The sequence below is a fragment of the Musca vetustissima genome, unplaced genomic scaffold (assembly GCF_032173495.1).
Source record: "Musca vetustissima isolate MV318-11 ecotype Yass unplaced genomic scaffold, APGP_CSIRO_Mvet_v1 utg13413, whole genome shotgun sequence".
NCBI lineage: Eukaryota > Metazoa > Arthropoda > Insecta > Diptera > Muscidae > Musca > Musca vetustissima.
Window position 1 is genome coordinate 245,020 of NW_026879900.1, and position 20,369 is coordinate 265,388.

The 20,369-nt window shown below is 33.9% G+C and overlaps 1 protein-coding gene across 1 annotated transcript in view; it reads right to left on the bottom strand.

Moving 5' to 3' along the window:
• The window catches only part of LOC133325083 (GATA zinc finger domain-containing protein 14), a 77,561-nt gene that overhangs the window by 38,452 nt on the left and 18,740 nt on the right, over positions 1 to 20,369 (bottom strand). Inside the window, exons 2-5 of the mRNA XM_061533908.1 lie at positions 3,959 to 4,142; positions 2,041 to 2,223; positions 1,103 to 1,875; positions 565 to 793 (exon numbers count right to left, since the gene is read on the bottom strand). Of these exons, the coding sequence (XP_061389892.1) occupies positions 565 to 793; positions 1,103 to 1,875; positions 2,041 to 2,223; positions 3,959 to 4,142 (1,369 nt within the window). The remainder of the gene's footprint in view (positions 1 to 564; positions 794 to 1,102; positions 1,876 to 2,040; positions 2,224 to 3,958; positions 4,143 to 20,369) is intronic.

Genomic DNA, 20,369 nt, shown 5'->3' on the forward strand with positions numbered 1-20,369 from the left:
TTAAAACATCCACGCCTTATATGGTCCTTGAAAAAATTTTCTTTAAAAACTATACGCCTTAGTACAGCCTTGAAAAAATACTCTTTAAAAACTCTACGCTTTAGTACAGCCTTGAAAAAATATTCTTTAAAAACTCTACGCCTTAGTACAGCCTTGTAGAAATATTCATTAAAAAATCTACGCCTTAGCACATCCTTGAAAAAATATTCTTTAAAAACTCTACGCTTTAGTACAGCCTTGAAAAAATATTCTTTAAAAACTCTACGCTTTAGTACAGCCTTGATAAAATATTCTTTAAAAACTCTACGCCTTAGTACAGCCTTGAAAAAATATTCTTCAAAAACTCTACGCCTTAGTACAGCCTTGAAGAAATATTCTTTAAATAATAAACGCACCAGTAGGCCTTCGGAAATTATTCTTTAAAAAAATCAACGCCTTAATAGGCTTTTGAATATTGTAAACGAAATTTCAAATTTCACTACATCAGCCTTTTGGCGGACTATCCATCTTTCAAATCCTTCTTCAAAAGACCCATATTTAATATAATTCGGAATGCCCACTTACATGATTACTATATTGTAGAACAACATCGGTGCTGCGTGTCGACGAGGCTGATGCCGAACGTGAATGCGATCCACTATCTCTCGAGCGAGATCTACCGACCATATATTTTTGTTGATTTTTGCGGGCATCCTCTCGCACCAAATAGATATCCTCATAGTCATGGTCATGACTATTCGATTGTGATTGTGGCTTTTGAATGCTGCCATTTGATTTGTTCGTGTTGCTGTTGTTGTTGTTGTTCGATTTGTGATTGTTCAAAAAGTTGTTGGCGGCATTGTTGTTGCTGTTGTTCGAGTTGGAATGGGTGTTGCTGTTACCAGCCTTGTTGTTAAGCACCTGATTGTAATTTTGGCGAGAGCTATTAATGCTACTGGTGTTGCTATTATTTTGATGATGAGACAGCTGCTGCTGTTGTTGTTGGTGTGGGTGTGGCATTTGTTGTTGCTGCTGTGATTTTTGTTGCATTGGTGGTTGTGGCAAATTATTGTGGCGATTGAAACTATGATTCCGATGTGATTGTATCTTGGGTGAATTCAAACTCGATGCAATGGAGGCCGACTCATCCGAACCACTACCAGCCCCACTGGAACTTGAATGGACATCTGCCTGAATGGTCAAGGCATTGGAACTGGGTGTGGAATTATGATTCGATTTCGGCTTTTGATGATGACTGGGTTGGCGGTGAGGATTCGAATGTTTGACACTACTCGAATCGGAATCGAATAGATCACGTACTCGATTATAAATCACCTCTTGGGGGTCGTGGAGGAAAAAAGAATCCCCCGAAATGCTACCGGTCGGCGAGGGTGGTGTATACACGCCATTTACACGCATTGGATTTACATAGAGGCCATCATTATTGGGAACCAAGGAGCCGTTGTAAAGCTTGTCGGACGACGAGCGGGAATGCTGCGACTGAGCGGTGTATATCGATTCACTGGCCTTGCTGCGTGCACCCATTGTTGATGGCGGATGCAAATAGAACGGTTCCTGGTCGGAGCTCATGGTCGATGATGTTTTCGATTTGATGGTGTTGCTACGACTGGTCTGTTTGCTGCTCATCGAATTGTTGCAGCTGCCATGAGAATTGCTGTGACCCATTGCGGAGTTATTGCCACCACCACCACCGTTTTGATGATGGTAATGGTGTTGCTGCTGTGGCGACTGCAGCTGCTGATGATGATGCTGTGCAGCAACATTGCGGCTAGATGACGACGATGATGTAGATTTGCCATGTTTTGATGTTGTATTCTTTTCACGTCCATTATTGTAGTCAACAGATGTTCCATGTTGCACCAGCACGTTCAGACACTTTGAGATTGGGTGCGGAAAAAATAAAAGCAAATAGAACAAGTTAGTAGATGTTGCTGTAGTTGTTGCTTTTGTTATTATGATTTGATTTGAAAGTTTTGAGAGCTCTCACTGGAGTATTGAGAAGGCTCACATCGAATGTGAGTACGCGATCCGACGACTTACCTCAACTTGTTGATTTTCTGCTGCATCATTTATGGGCGATTTACCGTATTTGTCCAGAGATAATTTAGCACCATGACTGAGCAGCCAACGCACCACAGAGAGATGACCACGTGAGGCAGCAAAGTGTAATGGTGTGGCACCATCACCATCACGTAAATTCGGATCAACGCCTTGATCTTGTACCTGGGGGATAGAAATGAAATAAATTATTTGGAATTATTAAAAGTTTAAAAGGATTTAACAAAAAGTGGATCAGGGTGCTATAAGGTTTTAAATTTTTTAAATAATATTTTTCAAGGAAGTTTTATGGCGTGGATTTTTTAAAGAATATTTTTCCAAGGGTCTATTAAGGCGTAAATTTTTAAAATAGTGTTTCTTTAAGGGTTTACTAAGGCGTGGATTTTATAAAGAATATTTTTTCAAGGGTCTATACAAGGCGTGGATTTTATAAAGAATATTTTTTCAAGGCCTTGTATAGCGTGGATTTTTTAAAGAATATTTTTTCAAGGTTTTACTACAGCGTGGATTTTTTAAAGAATATTTTTCAAGGTTTTACTAAAGCGTGGATTTTTTAAAGAATATTTTTTCAGGGGTCTACTAAGGCGTGGATTTTTTAAAGAATATTTTTTCAATGGTATATACAAGGCGTGGATTTTTTAAAAAATATTTTTTCAAGGGTCTATACTAGGCGTGGATTTTTTAAAGAATATTTTTTCACGGGTCTATACAAGGCGTGGATTTTTTAAAGAATATTTTTTCAAGGGTCTATACAAGGCGTGGATTTTTTAAAGAATTTTTTTTCAAGGGTCTATACAAGGCGTGGATTTTTTAAAGAATATTTTTTCAAGGGTCTATACAAGGCGTGGATTTTTTAAAGAATATTTTTTCAAGGGTCTATACAAGGCGTGGATTTTTTAAAGAATATTTTTTCAAGGGTCTATACAAGGCGTGGTTTTTTTAAAGAATTTTTTTTAAGGGTCTATACAAGGCGTGGATTTTTTAAAGAATTTTTTTTCAAGGGTCTATACAAGGCGTGGATTTTTTAAAGAATTTTTTTTCAAGGGTCTATACAAGGCGTGGATTTTTTAAAGAATTTTTTTTCAAGGGTCTATACAAGGCGTGGATTTTTTAAAGAATTTTTTTTCAAGGGTCTATACAAGGCGTGGATTTTTTAAAGAATTTTTTTTCAAGGGTCTATACAAGGCGTGGATTTTTTAAAGAATTTTTTTTCAAGGGTCTATACAAGGCGTGGATTTTTTAAAGAATTTTTTTTCAAGGGTCTATACAAGGCGTGGATTTTTTCAAGGGTCTATACAAGGCGTGGATTTTTTAAAGAATATTTTTTCAAGGGTCTATACAAGGCGTGGATTTTTTAAAGAATATTTTTTTCAAGGGTCTATACAAAGCGTGAATTTTTAAAGGAATATTTTTTTCAAGGGTCTATACAAGGCGTGGATTTTTTAAAGAATGTTTTTTCAAGGGTCTATACAAGGCGTGGATTTTTTAAAGAATATTTTTTCAAGAGTCTATTAAGGCGTGGATTTTTAAAGGAATATTTTTTCAAGAGTCTATTAAGGCGTGGATTTTTAAAGGAATATTTTTTCAAGAGTCTATTAAGGCGTGGATTTTTAAAGGAATATTTTTTCAAGAGTCTATTAAGGCGTGGATTTTTAAAGGAATATTTTTTCAAGAGTCTATTAAGGCGTGGATTTTTAAAGGAATATTTTTTCAAGAGTCTATTAAGGCGTGGATTTTTAAAGGAATATATTTTCAAGAGTCTATTAAGGCGTGGATTTTTAAAGGAATATTTTTCAAGAGTCTATTAAGGCGTGGATTTTTAAAGGAATATTTTTCAAGAGTCTATTAAGGCGTGGAGTTTTTAAATAATATGTTTCGTGTTATTTATTGATTTGCTTACCATCCATTTAACACAATCCAAACAGCCCATTTGTGAGGCCGCATGTATGGGAGCCATGCCATCCCGGGCCCGTACATATAATGAGCCACCAGCCTCTAATACTAGAAATTTGAGAACTTCCAAATGACCCTCTTGTGCTGCCAGATAGACTGGTGTGACATCATTGTCCATTTGCGTATTGGCGCTGCAAAATGAAAAAAACAACGACAACAAATTAATACAACATAAAAATTGATTGCAAAAAGGAAATCCACATTAGAAAAAATACGACGGAACAATTAACGGTGGCTCAGATTGTTGCATGAGATCGTTGTAGTGTGAAACCAGTTTTTTGTTTCATTCGTTACACCAACTTATTTGTTTAATTGATGCTGATGCAGTTGCAGTAACATCGTTTTTTGGCTAAGAAATAGTTTTCATGTTTCTATACAACAGATACGAAAAACAAACAAAAACTACAATGTCAACTGGTTTGTCTTTTGGTAAGATGTCGCAGCCATAATTGTCAATGTTTAATGTTGTGGGTATTCAAGATTTTTTGTGTTCTAATTGTTATAGTTTTATTCTTTTGTTTTCATTTGGAAAACAACAAAGGCAACAACCACCACGCATCGCCGTCAAATGACAGTATCTTTGTTCGCTGGCTTGCTTGCCTCACTGGATGCCACAGCTTGTCTGTATGTGCCTATTTCGTTCAATGTTCCGTTGGAGTTCTACATTTTCTGCAGGATGCATTTAGAAAGTAAACTTGTGGTTGGCATTTTCATTTTGTAACGGTATTGCCAAATGAAAGTTTGTCTGCCTGACTTTATCGCATAAATTGTTTGAATCTTATTTCCATGTAAAAAAGAGACACAAACACACACACGCACTCCATATTGTATTTAGGCGAGTTTGTTTCCTAAGTCTTTTGTTTAAAGTAAACTTGTTTGAATATTTTTTGGGGGAGACTTGGATTTGTTTGTTTTTTATAATATGTAAACTATTACTAGTAGCTCAGGTTCAGGAACGTATTTACTTTTAAAAAGTAATTATTGACTGCCACGCCAAAAGGCCTGTATTTTTCAAATAATATTTGTTGAGGGACTGTAAAGACGAGGATTTTTAAAAGAATATTTTCGAAGCTTTTTGTGTGGATTTTCTAAAGATTTAATAAAAAATTTTTTTAAGAACACCAAAGGCGTGGATTTTTTAAAGAATATTTTTTGAGAGACCCCAAAGGCGTGGATTTTTTCAAAGAATATTTTTTGAGGGAACCCAAAGCCGTGGATTTTCTAACGAATATTTTTTTTGATTTTTTAAAGATTTTTTTGAGAGACTCCAAAGGCGTGGATTTTTTAAAGAATGTTGTTTGAGGGACTCCAAAGCCGAGGATTTTTTAAAGAATATTTTTTTTGAGAGACTTCAAAGCCGTGGATTTTTTAAAGATTATTTTTTTAAAGACTCCAAAGGCGTGGATTTTTAAAAGAATAATTTTTTAAGGGACTCCAAAGCCATGGATTTTTTAAAGAATTTTTTTTTAGAAGGACTTCAAAGGGATGAATTCTAAAAGGAATATATTTGGAGGGACTCCAAAGGCGTGGATTTTTTTAAAGAATATTTTTGAGAGGTTCCATAGTCGTGCATTTTTTAAAGAATATTTTCTGAGGGACTCCAAAGGCGTGGATTTTTTAAAGAATATTTTTGAGGGGTTCCATAGCCGTGCATTTTTTTAAGAATATTTTCTGAGGGACTCCAAAGGCGTGTATTTTTTAAAGAATATTTTTGAGGGGTTCCATAGTCCTGCATTTTTTAAATAATATTTTCTGAAGGACTCCAAAGGCGTGGATTTTTTATAGAAAATTTTTTAAGGAAACCCAAGGCGATTTTTTCAAAAAAAAAAAATTGGGGAACTCACAAGGCGAGGATTTTTTAATAATTTTTTAAGCCATAATTAAGATTTTTTAAGGGACTACTAAGGCGTGGGTTTAAAAAAAATATTTGTTCATGGGCTACAAAGGCGTGGATTTAAAAAGATATTTTTTAACGGATTAAAAACAATATTTTTTCAGTTACTACTGAGGCGTAGATTTTTAAAAAATATTCTTTATAAGGTTTAGTTTTTTTATATTCTTTACGAGCACTATTGAGGCGCAATTTTTTTTTTAAATATTCTTTTCAGGCACTACTAAGATGTTCATTTTTTGAAAAAATATGTTTTCATGGGCTACTGAGGCGTGAATATTTTGAAATAAAATATATTTTCATGCGCTACGGAGGCGATATTTTCTTTTAAAATATTTTTTCATTTTCTATGTTTTATAATATTTTTTGAGGCACGAACATCACGTGTTTTTGAAGAATATATTTTTATTATATTTTATGACAATTTTCAAAAAATTATAAAAACAATTTCTACCATTTTTCTCACCTAACAACATTACGACGATTATTCTGTTCCTTGCGAACACCTTGTAAATTTTTCTCTTTGGCATTATCTCCAACATCATCCGGATCGTCATCCAGCGGATCATCCATTATTTCAGCTAAATCGGATAGATCATCACTTGACGAACGACGTAAATTCCCAATATTATCCGGACTATTATTACTCTTGTGATTTGATGAACTACCTCCGATTTCATTGATCATCGAACAAATATCGGAATTTGATTTACTTTTTGTTTTATTACCACGACGATATGATGCCAGGCTGCTGGTCATTCTGCCGAGGAGACCTTTTTTGACGCTGATTGTTGAAAAATAACTAAGTTAGTTGAGGTGGCGACACACACACACAGACACAAACAAATAAACGAAAATATAAAATGAAATGATTTGAATGAAGTGCGATTTTTTTTGATATTATGCAAAAAGGGCGGATTTTTCGAAGGAGGTGAAAATTCCAATACTGAAGAGTATTGATGAGTCAGGGATATTTTAAACATAGATTGATATGCTTAAGTATTTTAAACGAGGAAGAAAAGGGCAGACAGTGGGCATTTGTGCCATCGATAATTGGTGGTGAAATATTGAAATAATATTGATCAGCAGATTTCAATGTGCAATGAGTGATTGGAAAAGTTCAAGATTTATTGCTGTAGATAATTTTGTAGTTGATTTTAAAATTTGGTGCACAGAGATAGCCTTGGAAATATTTTTTTGTAAATATTCTTTTTATTTACTTTTGTTTGCAATTTTGTATTCAAAATTTGACAATAAAAATTTCACTTTTCACTGCTTTTGATTTTTTTTCTTTCTTTGTTTACACTTTGTCAAGGTTGTTTTTGTTTATATATTTCTTAAAATACTTTATTCTTTCATTGGTATTTTGTTTGACTAAATTGTTTCTATTATTATGTTAATAAGTTTCTTAACACATTTTTAGCTAGCCCGCTATTTTGCAGAAATAAATTTCACTTTTCATTCTTTATTGTGTTCGGAACTCTTTTGTTTCAAAAATTTTGGAAATTAATGGCATTCTTTTCAAACGTGGTTTTTAACCTTAGGTTAATAACTGTTTCATATGATTGATTGATTGATGAGTTTTAAGCGTTTTCTTTAGCAATTTGTTTTAAGAAATTTAATGACTCTATTTTGTGTGCATTTAATTGATAAATCGTTGCCGAAAAGAATAAACACTGAATAGTATTTAAGGAAATTAAATAAAAATTAAATGATTGATAATGTTTTTTTTTTTTTGTTGAAAATATTTCATATACCGAATGTGATATGTCACAAGCAGAATCAGATCAGAAGCCGGTGAACCTTTAACAGTTTCATTACTTCTTCAACAAATCTAGCAGAAACTCACTGTTGGAGTCGTCTAATTTCTAACAAAATGTTGGCAGGTTAAGAAATGCAGGACATAGAAGACTTGCCGTGTGGTTTCATGCCTATAAAAGATCTATGTAAACTGCCTTAATATGCAGAATGACGTGACGGAATGCCTTATTTTTATTGGAGATCTTCAAAACGTTTTAGAACCACAGAAAGCAAAAAGAAAAAACCTACAAAATATCTTCTATAGAAATCCATTAGGGTATATGCTATTTAATGGACTTGTGAGTATTTAAGGGGACCCCCCATTCTCAGTGGCAAAAAAAAATTATTTATTTTATTCTGGAATGTCCCTACAAAATTTCAAGAGAAAATCTCAACAACTCTTGAAGTTATAGCCGATTTATTGTGTCAGCATCAAGTGACGGCAGGAGTGATTCTCAAACTTTAAATGCATTTTTCTCGAAGCAGTATTTTACGAATGGCGGGCACGATAACTCAAAAACTAATAATCCAATCGGTTCCAAATTTTGACACGTTTCTCTGGCAGTGTATAGCAATGAAGGCGATTTTTGACCACAAACTAAGTTAAAAAACAAGTGAAAAAGCGTTAAGTTCGGCCGGGCCGAACTTTGGATACCCTCCACAGTATTAATGAAAATATAGGGAACATACCAAAAAGTGGGTATATACCGATAATTCTACAAACCGATTTATGTAAACCATTATGTACACCAAATACAAACTTCAGCAATTTTTAATGGGGATTTTTCCTAAAATCTGCAAGATCCAAAAAGTGGACTGATAACGTATGGTAGAGTATAAAATCCTCAAGAACCTCAAGAACCTCAAAATATCGAAAATTGCAAGGCACCCTTATATGGGGACTACCCGATAAAATTGACCTCTATTTATAATTTTATGTGGAGAGATTTGCTACCCAATAATAACTGAAATTACTAAATTACAGCCAATTCGGTGAAAAATCCGGTCAAATCCCCCCAAAAACTGGATATTGGGAGGTACACTTATATGGGGGCTACCAGAAAAAGTGGACCTATATTTATAATTTTTAGTGGAGAAATTTGGTACCCAATAAGATCCCAATGTACCAAATTTCAGCGAATTCGGTTGAAAACCGCGCTCAAGGACCCTAAAATACCGAAAATTGGAGGGTACCCTTATATGGGGGCTACCCGAAAAAATTTACCTATATTTATTTTATATATTTATATATATATATATATTATATTTTTAGTATAGATATTTGCTATCCAATAAGAACTCAATGTACCGAATTTCAGGGAATTCGGTTGAAAACCGCGCTCAAGAATCCTAAAATTCCGCAAAATTTGGGGTACCCTTACATGGGGGCTATCCGAAAATATGGACCCATATTTATAATTTTTAGTGGGGAAATTTGGTACCCAATAAGAAATCAATGTACCGAATTTCAGCGAATTCGGTTGAAAACCGCGCTCAAGGACCCTAAAATACCGAAAATTGGAGGGTACCCTTATATGGGGGCTACCCGAAAAAATTTACCTATATTTATTTTATATATTTATATATATATATATATATATTATATTTTTAGTATAGATATTTGCTATCCAATAAGAACTCAATGTACCGAATTTCAGGGAATTCGGTTGAAAACCGCGCTCAAGAATCCTAAAATTCCGCAAAATTTGGGGTACCCTTACATGGGGGCTATCCGAAAATATGGACCCATATTTATAATTTTTAGTGGGGAAATTTGGTACCCAATAAGAAATCAATGTACCGAATTTCAGCGAATTCGGTTTGAAAAACGCGCTCAAGAACCTCAAAATACCGAAAATTGGGGGGTACCCTTATATCGGAGCTATGCCTAAACGTTGTGTTACAAACGGAAAAACAAAAATAATATACCCTCCATACTATGGTGGAGGGTATAATAAGGACGTTATTTTTTTACTTAGTTTGTGGTCAAAAATAGGCGATTTTTCAAAAATATTTTTTTCAAAGCTCCACCATTTTCTTAATTTTTGAGCGAAGTCAATAATCCTAATTCATACGAGAGTCAGACATGTACTCTTTCCCTTAAGTCCGGCCTGTTGAAATATGACCTGTTATAGATGTCCTGTCTTGTTATCTCTTTCTTATGAACTTATAAAATGTAACCATTGCATTTAAATATAGTCTGCTTACAAAATAGCTTATGGCGCGAACTTTCTGACAACTGAGGACATTTTGAAAGTATTCTGACCTATAGAAAAACTTTGTGAACGGATTACTGCCATGTGTAACATTGTTGGAGATTTTACTGAAGACTTTTGAAATGTCTTTGGTCCTGTATACACGAACATTTTGAAGGGTCTTGATTTCTATAATTTAAAAGTACGATGTCGTTCGTTATAGCTTTTTAAACGCTTTTGAATATATAAAAGCCTATCTGAACGTTTTTTTTTCCTATAGAAGATCTCCTTTAAAGCTAGGATCCATAGAAGTTATTTCAAAGTGTCTTCTATAGTTTGAAAACATTTATTTATTCTTGAATAGAACATTTTAGCTATTCTTGAAATGCCTTCTGCTTCAAGAAAATATACTGAAAGAGTTCGTTTTTATAGGACAGTTCTTGAAACCTTTCAAATACTTACTATTTACGGAAGATCGCTAAATTTACAAAGGTGGATTATATATTTCATTCGACTCATACCATAAAATGCATGTATATTGTGCAGAAATCTGCTTCAATTCAATATATAAAATATCAATTATCAGAAAACTAATATAAACTCAATTTTTAAGCATATAGCCTTAATGATGAAATGTCCATATGGCTGACATACGCCTATCTGGCTGAATCCAAACTTTGCAAATTGTACGAGTAATATTACTTCCAAACCTAAATCTAGTTTGAAGATGGATAATATCGGACCCCTCCAGTACAAATTGTCAAAATGTTGTTAAAAAATAAATTTATAATATCCTGTGAAAGCTTTATCCGTTTTGATCCAAACTTTACAAAACCTAATACATTCACTAAAACTATGTCGTGTTTGAAGGTGGGAATTGTTGGTCCGCTCCTTCTGGTACCTACTTCACAAAGGGTCCATATTTGAAAATATCTTATAATGCAAACGGAGCATACGATTTGGTAAAAAATATACGCATCGTAATATCTCTTTCAAATTTTCGTTAAATCAGGAAAATTTAATTTATTGACACACTTTATCATAAAGAGTCAACATTTAAGAAAATGTGTAAAGCTAATACAAAGCCTATTGAGTATCCGATTTGACCCCAACTTCGCACATAGTAAAGTTTTACCGAATGAGTCGGAATGACTTCTGTTTAGAAAAAAAAATTAAGAGATCTCCACTTTGGAAGACATTTATAGAATCATCTATATTAAGAGGGTCAACAGAAGGATTTCTTTATTGATTGTCTTTTAAAGATCTTCTTAGGAAATTCACCATATGAAAACATTTCAAAGGCATTCTGCCATTAAAATAGTCTTAATAAGTAGTCGTTCTGACCACAAAGACAAATTAATGGTATTAAAATATATTTAGTAAACTTCTACAAAAAACTATTAGAAAACCAAGTAAAAATTAGGAGGTACCGTTATATGGGGGGCTACCAGAAAAAGTGGACCTATTTTTATAATTCTTTGTGGAGACATTTATTACCCAATAATAACCCAATGTAGCAAATTTCAGCGAATTAGGTTGAAAAACGCGCTCAAGAACCCCAACATTCCGAAAATTGGAGTGTACCCTTATATGGGAGCTATGCCTAAACGTGGACCGATAAAGCCTATCTTCGAACTTGACCTGTCTGCAGACAAAAGACAGACATGGCTATATCGTCATAGAATTTTACGCTGATCAAGAATATATATACTTTATAGGGTCGGAAATGATTATTTCGATGAGTTACAAACGGAAAAACAAAACTAATATACCCTCCATAATATGGTGGAGGGTATAAAAAAATGACTTTCAGGGGTTTTCTATATTTACAAGTATGGTAATGTAATTCAATACATACAACTTTTGATATTCTGAGGAATTTCTAGATGCCTTGGATCTCTACAAATGAGTAATCTGCCTTTATAAACGCTAAGAAGTAATTTTTCAATAAACGTGATTCACCAAGGCCCCTATTTAGGGGTTTAAGGATGTTAAGTTTATGTAGAAGAAATTCGTAACAAAAATCCTCATGAGGTATAAATGCATTATGGGGCCTCTTTTTAGAATAATATCTTATGATCCAAAATCCTTTCTATATATAGGTCCTTATAAGAACACACTGCATTGAACACATAATAAACATTTTAATTTAAGTTTACGGCACCATATGCCCATTATTCAGATATTTTGTATATCTTGAATCAAAGGTACTCGGGATTCTGATAGCTTCGAATTTTTGCGATAATTTAGTTTTTGTTTAATACACAAGATTTCTTTTTCACCAAGAAATGATTTAATTTTGTAACCACTTATTGAGTACATTTAAAACCAGTCATATTTCTTTTTGGCCAAATTGCACACTCAGACAAACACACACATTTACAATTATTATAATTATGCCTCCAAATACACTCTAATAATTCGATAATATTAATTGGTTCGTTAATTAATTGGAATTTCTTGTATTTTGTCAAATCGAAAAAAAAACTGTTTTGGCTATCAAACGACAAAAACTGACTTTCTTTTCAACCGTTACAAAACCGTCAATGGAAAACCCGAAGCGTTTGAAAAACGCTACGAAAAATCGAAACCGAGACAAGAACCGCTAGCAACAAAACGTTTACATTGACTGTGTTATGATCTGGATTTTCAATCGACCAGTCGAAAAAAGTGAAGACAGTTTAGTTTTCAGTTGGGTTTTGGGTGAAAATGGTGGCAGTAGATGAAAACAACAACAGCAACAACATCAAAACTATTTCTAAATGATCTATAGTGACGCATAGCAAAGCTAGTGCGGCTGACTAGCTGACTGGGGACCTTGTTGGAAAATGCACAAAACTACAAACAAACACTTTTCTCTTTTTCTCAGTCTATTTTACAGTTATTCAAGTTGCCCGAATTACAGGCAGGCTAGCTGAGTGGCTGGTTGGTTACTTGCAATACCTGCCATTGCCTGCGAGGATCCTCAATTCAAGTTAAACACGTAAAATATCAAGTTTTGATTTTCTTTGCGTTTAATCTGAATCATTTTTTGTGTGGCAAAATTTTGCCACAGAAGATGATGATGATGACTGATTTCAAGTTTATTGCCAATTTGTTGGGTAAATAGGGTTGCCATGAAGATCAAAAACAACTCCCAAAAATATAGATAGAAGGAGACTTGAAGGAGTTGAAGTCTCCCTCAAAGAGTTCCATATATATTTATGAAAGGTTACCTAATTACCTTTATATATAGAATGAAATCCCTCTTAATGGTTCCCTAATCTAAAACATATCTTAAAGATCTTCTTTTAAAAAGACACACCTTGAAGACCCACTAAAGATCTTTCGTGGATAGGGAATTAACCTTCAAATGTTTGGTCAAATTGGGTCCCGAAAATATGGTCTTCTAGAAGACACTTGTAAATGTTTTCTAAACGTAAAATATCTCATAATGCGGTTCTATTCCGTGATCTCTAGATCTATACATTCCTCCTTAACTCACATGAATACAGAAGACATGTTAATTGACTTCCATAGAATAAATACAGCCTAGTGGAGAATTGTAAATAGAAGACCCTCTTCCTTAGGGCAAAGTCATTCAGAAAATGTTTTAAAAATACAGCATATCCCGATAATAATCCAAATATTTTTATTAGATTTATGCCCTCCTGAATGACAAGATTTCCCAATTAAATTTAATAGACAGAAATTTTCCTACAAGGTCGCAAAATAATTCACTCTAGTATTCTCCTAATAAAAACACACCTGAAAGGCCCTATAAAAATCTTCTCCAGATAGAGAATCCCCCATTTAATTTTGGTCGCAATTTCGCAAAAAAATGGCAACATTATTTTCAAAATTATATATATTAACGCTTTGTACATTCACTTTGGAGTCACCGATTCTGTGGTGCAATGTGCTTTGGTGTTTTTTGTTGTTGCTGCTGTTGTTTTATACGCAATTTCTAGCCGTTCCATGATAAGCAAGCGTTGTAAATATTATTTAGAGCATCATCATCATGGTGATCGTGATCAGTGTTTCATCTGCAACATATGATCGACATTTAACGGCGCATGCGCGTAACGATGACAACAATCAGCTGAATCAATGAAGAGGCGGCGTTATTCATGGTTATCTTCTCTCTTCTACTTCTTTGATTTTTATTTTCTTTCCATTTTGGTTTTCGCACCAATGATAAATTTGTCGTGGATGTAAAAAACGAAGCAAAATTTTATTTTTGCTTTTGTTGCCAATTCATAATTTGACATTTCATTGAACTTTTTAATTAACATGAATGCGCTTTTAATTGATGGAAATTTTCTCGAGATGTGTTATTTTCAAAATTGTTATAAATTATATGACATTTATTTTGAAAACACTTTAAGAGACACAAAATGTGGAAAAAAATAATCAACGGAAAACTGTTATGGAAAACAAGTTTTCTTTTACATATATCCAGATGGATAACAACAGAGCAGAAGAGAAGGTGTAATTTTAGACCAAAGTGGAGGTCTCAAGCTAAGAGAGTATTTCCTGTTGATAGAGAGAGGTTATCTTTTATGAATATTTTAGAAGAGTCTCACTTCTTAGAAGAGTCGCAATTGAATTTCCGAAGAAGAGCCATTCTTCTGGCATGGAATAACTCCTTTTCTTTTTATTATAAAATAATTTATTTTTAATTATTCGAGGAGCAGAATACGACCCCTTAGATAGATAGCTTTTAACTTTCTGTGGTGCTAAATTCCAAGTAATGGACAACGATTTGAAATATGTGTACTAAATCTATATCGAATAAAAGGTCAACGATCTCCCTTATTCGGATCATGTCTTCCCGGACCGATAATATATGCCAAGATATGAACATTTTGTAATGTTTCATACAAAAGGTTTGGTATATTCTACCCTCTAAGTTCTGACCGAACCAAAATGTCTATATGTCCCCTTCACCCTGTGAAATTTCACTCGAGAGCGACATTAGATCCCCCACATATTAAGCGAACATTACTCGGATATTTCGTAAGAGCCGAACCTCAATGCAAACTTTATTTTAATGGACAGAAGAGTACACATCGACCCAGTCGAACTTAACACCTTTTCTAGGCGATTTTTGCACTGAAGTGTTTGAAATTTAGCTTTTTGGAGGATATAAGTAGTTTTGCAGAATTTTTCGGACATATGTTCATGTTTTGACATAGTTGTGTGCGAGAGTGTGGAGATATTTACGCTCGTGTATAGAACACACAAGTACCTAAGGCGTAACAAACTCTTGGGACCACACAAACAAATAATACTCCCTCCCTCCTAATATAGTTCTGTACGATATAGTAAGTTAAAATAGTCGTTCGGCCGAACCAGGGCATTCAAAATTCCTTACATCGATCGGGATGTTTACATGGGGACTATGTCATTGTAAATTGACTTCTAGAAGGTTATTTATGCTCTCAGAAAATTAAATCCGATAGGTGCCGAATTATGACTCTTTCGAAATTTAGCTGTCCTCTAAGAAGTATGTGGGGTTATTATAAAATATGTATATATTGAAAATATACTGTGAAGATGTTTTTTTCGGCAGAAATTGGGGGATCTTTATATCTGGACTGGGACATATAAAGAAAATATGCTCCAAATATGTATTTAATTTCGTTTCGGCTAAGGTTAAATCCTTAAAAACACGAAATTATGGCTGGACCTCGAAAGAAAACCTATGTCTAAATATGCACAAATATCGAAAATGTTCTACCAGGACCACGAAAGCCAAAATACAGTCGCTTCGGTGAGAAAATTTCTATTAAATCCTGAAAAATACCGAACATAGAGCCTATATCAAAAAACGTCCGCAAATTTTTTTTTTCAACCTCCAAGAATCCCGAATCCGTAATTATAGCCACTTCGGTGGGAAAAGCTTCAAAATATCGAAAATGTGGCGAAAACTTCAAAACTTCAAAATATGAACCTATATTGGATATTTTCTGCTAAGTTGTTTTTCATCCTACAAGAATCCGGAAAGTCAAATTACATCTGCTTCTGTGGGTAAGTGCGTATACCGAAAACCCGGCGAAAACATTTGTATCAAGAATATGCCAAAACGTTGACATATTTCGCAAATTTACTGCAAAAATATATTCCACTTTCCAAGTTCGTGGAATGGGCCAATACTGCCTCTTAGATTGGAAAATGCGGTAAACACCTTCAAAATATCGAAATGAGGTTTACTTTGACAAAACATGAACCTATATCGACCTATATCCCTTTCCAAAAACCCCTACTGCCAAATTTCAGCCCTTTCGGTTGGAAAATATGACTAACTGTTTAAATTACATAAAATGGGTGGAACCTTTCAATCGAAAATATTCTGGAAATATATTTATCACTAAAAATTAGGCAGAATATTGGGGCCTATAGGAAAACATGAATCTACATCCACAATTTTTTTTCCCCCTTTTACACCCTACGAGAATCCAAAATCTCATATTAGAAATTCTGAAGACATTACATCAGCTTCGGTTGGAAAATGCGTGCAAAAAAAATCAATATTCCGAAAATAGAGCTGAATTCTTTAATCGGGCCTTTTACATTCCATGACCGCGAAACGGCAAATTATAAGTTCATCGGTTGGAAAATTAGGCTGAAACCTTAACAATATTCCAGAACGATGACCTATGTATCCCATTTACAATACCAGACCGTCTAGGAAAAATAGTGATAGCGGTTGGACTTGGCTAAATTTACATTTTATTTGGATCAGGAATACAGTCAAAATCGTAAATAACGATAACTGAGTTCGACTGTATTTCGAAGTTTTGTTATGACAAATTTAAACTACACTCCAGCATATGGTGAAGGGTATAACAAAAGCTCTTCTGTAAGAGAGTAAAGAGGTGATAAACTTTCCCCTGCTACACAAAGGATAACGATTCCAAATTTTTTGTGGCGCAGGGACCACCTTTATTTTATTTAAAATTCACACATTGTTAGGTATTTTTTTCGCAAAATATATATTTTTAAATGTGTAAAGAATAAATTGAAAACAATTTCGATTTCGAGTTTGACAGATTCTGGAACACAGCTATAATTTATATTATTTATCGACGCGGCTGCTAATAATCGGTTGTTATATTTCTAATACAATATTTTATTTATTTTTTCATTATCACTTCACTATAATTTTTACTTCATTTTCATTATATTTTGTATTTCAATAATATACATATGATCATATTTAGCACTCTTTATTAGCTATTTTTTTTCCAAAATTTGCACTTTTCTTTCAATTTATTTTTCATTCATTGGTAAATTGTTTCAAAATTATACATTTTTTATTTCACCAATAAACCGCACGTATATTTTTTAATCGCCCATCGCACAAATAATAAAGTTTATGACCAACATTGTCAGCGGCTATATCATGTCTTTCTTTTTTACTTCAGCCTTTTGTTAGTCACATCGGCTGAGACTAAATCATCATCACTCATTTCACCAATTGTCGATGCCACAATGCGAATTGTTGAGAAACAGATGATGGACGAATTGGATGGATATATGGATGGACGGATGAATGAAAGAATGAATGGTTAGCTGAGTGGCTGGGTGGTTGGTTGGTTAGCTGCTTGCTTTGGTTAGTTGTAAACACTTCCAATAATATGGCCAAGAGTTTTTTCTTTTGGTTTAAAACATAAACATGAACACACACTCATCTAGACTCATACACAGCTATATGTTTGGTTAAATTGAATTCGATACGTTAAGTATATCAGTTAACTGTGAATAAAAGTTCAAAAATGCACTTTTTAGTGTGTGTGTATGTGTGTGAGTTTTTGTGTATATTTTAAACCAAATAATTGCAGTGCACAGTGTCTTTAGGTGGAGGGCATATTAAATTTGCAACATCTCGAAATATTCACCGGAGACCCCATAAATTATAAAAAAAATGTATGTCGATTTAGCCATGTCCGTTTGTCTGTTTAAATCCCAATATTTATTTATTTACATTCTCCTAGGATGTATGGTATGCAAAATGAGATATATATATATATATATATATATATTGGTTCACGTTTTAGTATAGCCCCAATATTCGGCGTTTTTTGGTATAACCCCTATTTTCAGCACTTTTAGGATTTTGGGAACAAGGAACATTTTTCAACCGAAGTGACTATATTTTAGCATTTCAAAGTCAATGTAATGTCCCATTCTTCACAAAACATTTTAAATATATGTCCATGATATTTTCGATATATTTGCCATTCCGTTTTAAAAATATTCATTAGAGACCTCATTGAATATATTTATGTTTATTCTTGATCAGAATAAAATTCTTCTTTTAAAAACACGATAAAGATCACAATATTCACGATAGCCCTTTAAAATGCAAGGGTTATAGCAAGTGGGTCCACTTTTTGGTTAATCGGTACCAGTCAATTCAAAATATTTGGAAGTGGCCGAAGTGACTGTAATTTAGCATTCCGAATTCTTGGAGAGTTGACCGCGTTCGTGGGGGTGAACAACATATTTACATAAAAGCGTATGTGTAGGTACATGACATAGCCTCCATATAAAGGTTCCTGCCCCATTTTCGGGTTTTTGAAAATGTTAGCCGGCAGCAATATAAAATTTCCGATTTTTAGGAAGGTGAAAAAAATCTTTACAGAAAATATTGATATAGAACCATGTTTCGACATATCCGCATTATAAATCCAACCTCGTTTTCTGTTTTTAAAGAATTTTGCCGCTTACTAGAGTGGCTGTAAACTGGCATTCCGAGGCTGACAGATTTTGCATAAAATGTTGCAAGTTTTAGCAAAATGTCTTCATCGATATGACTGTAAAATAGAGTTTCAAAAATCTTTACGGACAATTTTCAATATAGAAACATGTTTGGACATATGTCCTTTAAAAAGATCCAATCTATTTTCTTTTTGTTTTAACATAGTCTCCACATAAAGGCCCTGCACCATTTTGTTTATTTTGAAGTTTTTAGTTGAATTTTTCCTCTGGAATGGTTGTAATGTGACATTATAGGTTTATAAAGGGGGGGGGAGAATTTTTTTTGCAGAACAATTTCAATATAGATTCACATAAGGGATTCCACATTTTCAGTATTTAGAAAATGTTTGCCGTAATTTCTCAAATAAATTGGCTGTAAACATTTTTGCCCTGAACAATTTCGATATAGGTCCATGTTTTGACATAGTCCCCATAACAACAACTCCCCCCATTTTCGTAATTTTTAAAGTTTTGTTTGCATTTTCCGACGAGTTGTTTTCAATTTGGCATCTCGGGTTCTTGAATGTTGAATAACAACAACAACAAAAGAATTTCGATATAGAATCATATTTTGAAATATCACCTAAATTGAGGTCCCCGCCTATTTTAAATGTTTTAGCCTAATTTCGCCGCCCCATCAATATAGTTCCATGTTTTGATACAGGCTCCATATCACCTAAATTGAGGTCCCCGCCTATTTTAAATGTTTTAGCTTAATTTCGCCGCCCCATCAATATAGCTCCATGTTTTGATACAGGCTCCATATAAAAAAGGACACACCTTCTTTTCGGTATTTAGAAATTTTCATTTGACATTCCAGGATCTTCAATTCAATTTTATAGAAGAATTTATAAGTCCATTTAGAGGGCATATTTTCTTGTTTTCCGGAGTACACTTCACCACAAATTGTAAACAAAGTACAGGTTGCATTTACGATGCGAATTAGATGAAATTTGGCACATCTCATTTATTTGGCCCAAGGACGAACCCTATTGAAATTGGGAAAAATCGGTTCATATTTAAATATAGCTCTCATATATATATATATATATATATATGTGGAATTCATGTATATAGTGCACCAAAGCCCCTATATATCTTTCAATTTCAACGAAATTTGGCATGGCACACTGATTTAACCCTAGAAGAATGTGTGTTACGTTTCGTCAGATTTTATTTAAATGGTCTCTAACAGTCTCTACAGTCGTACTGAATTAAGTCCAGAATGATGTGTGTTAAGTTTCGTGAAAATCGGTTCAGATTTCGATATATATTTTCGTCCGACTTCATGTAAATGGTGTACCAAACTCCCTATATATATCTCTTGATTTGCACGAAATTTAGCAGGGCGTACTGAATTAAAATTCGAATGATGTGTGTTAAGTTTCGATAAAACCGGTTCAGATTTAGATATTGCTTCCATATATATTTTCGTCCGATTTAATGTAAATTGTGCATTAAAGTCCCTATGTATACTTCCATTTGCACGAAATTTGGCATAGTGTACCGAATTGATCCTAGAATGATATATGCTAAGTTTCGTGAGAAGTGGTTCCGATTTAGATAGATGATATTGAAGGGTATCATATGGACGGTCCAGTCCGTCCGTCCGTCCGTCCATGTATTTTTGTGAACAAATTACAGGTCGCATTTATGATCCGATTTGGATGAAATTTGGCACATGTCACTTATTTGGCCCACGGACGAACCCTTTGAAAATTGAGAAA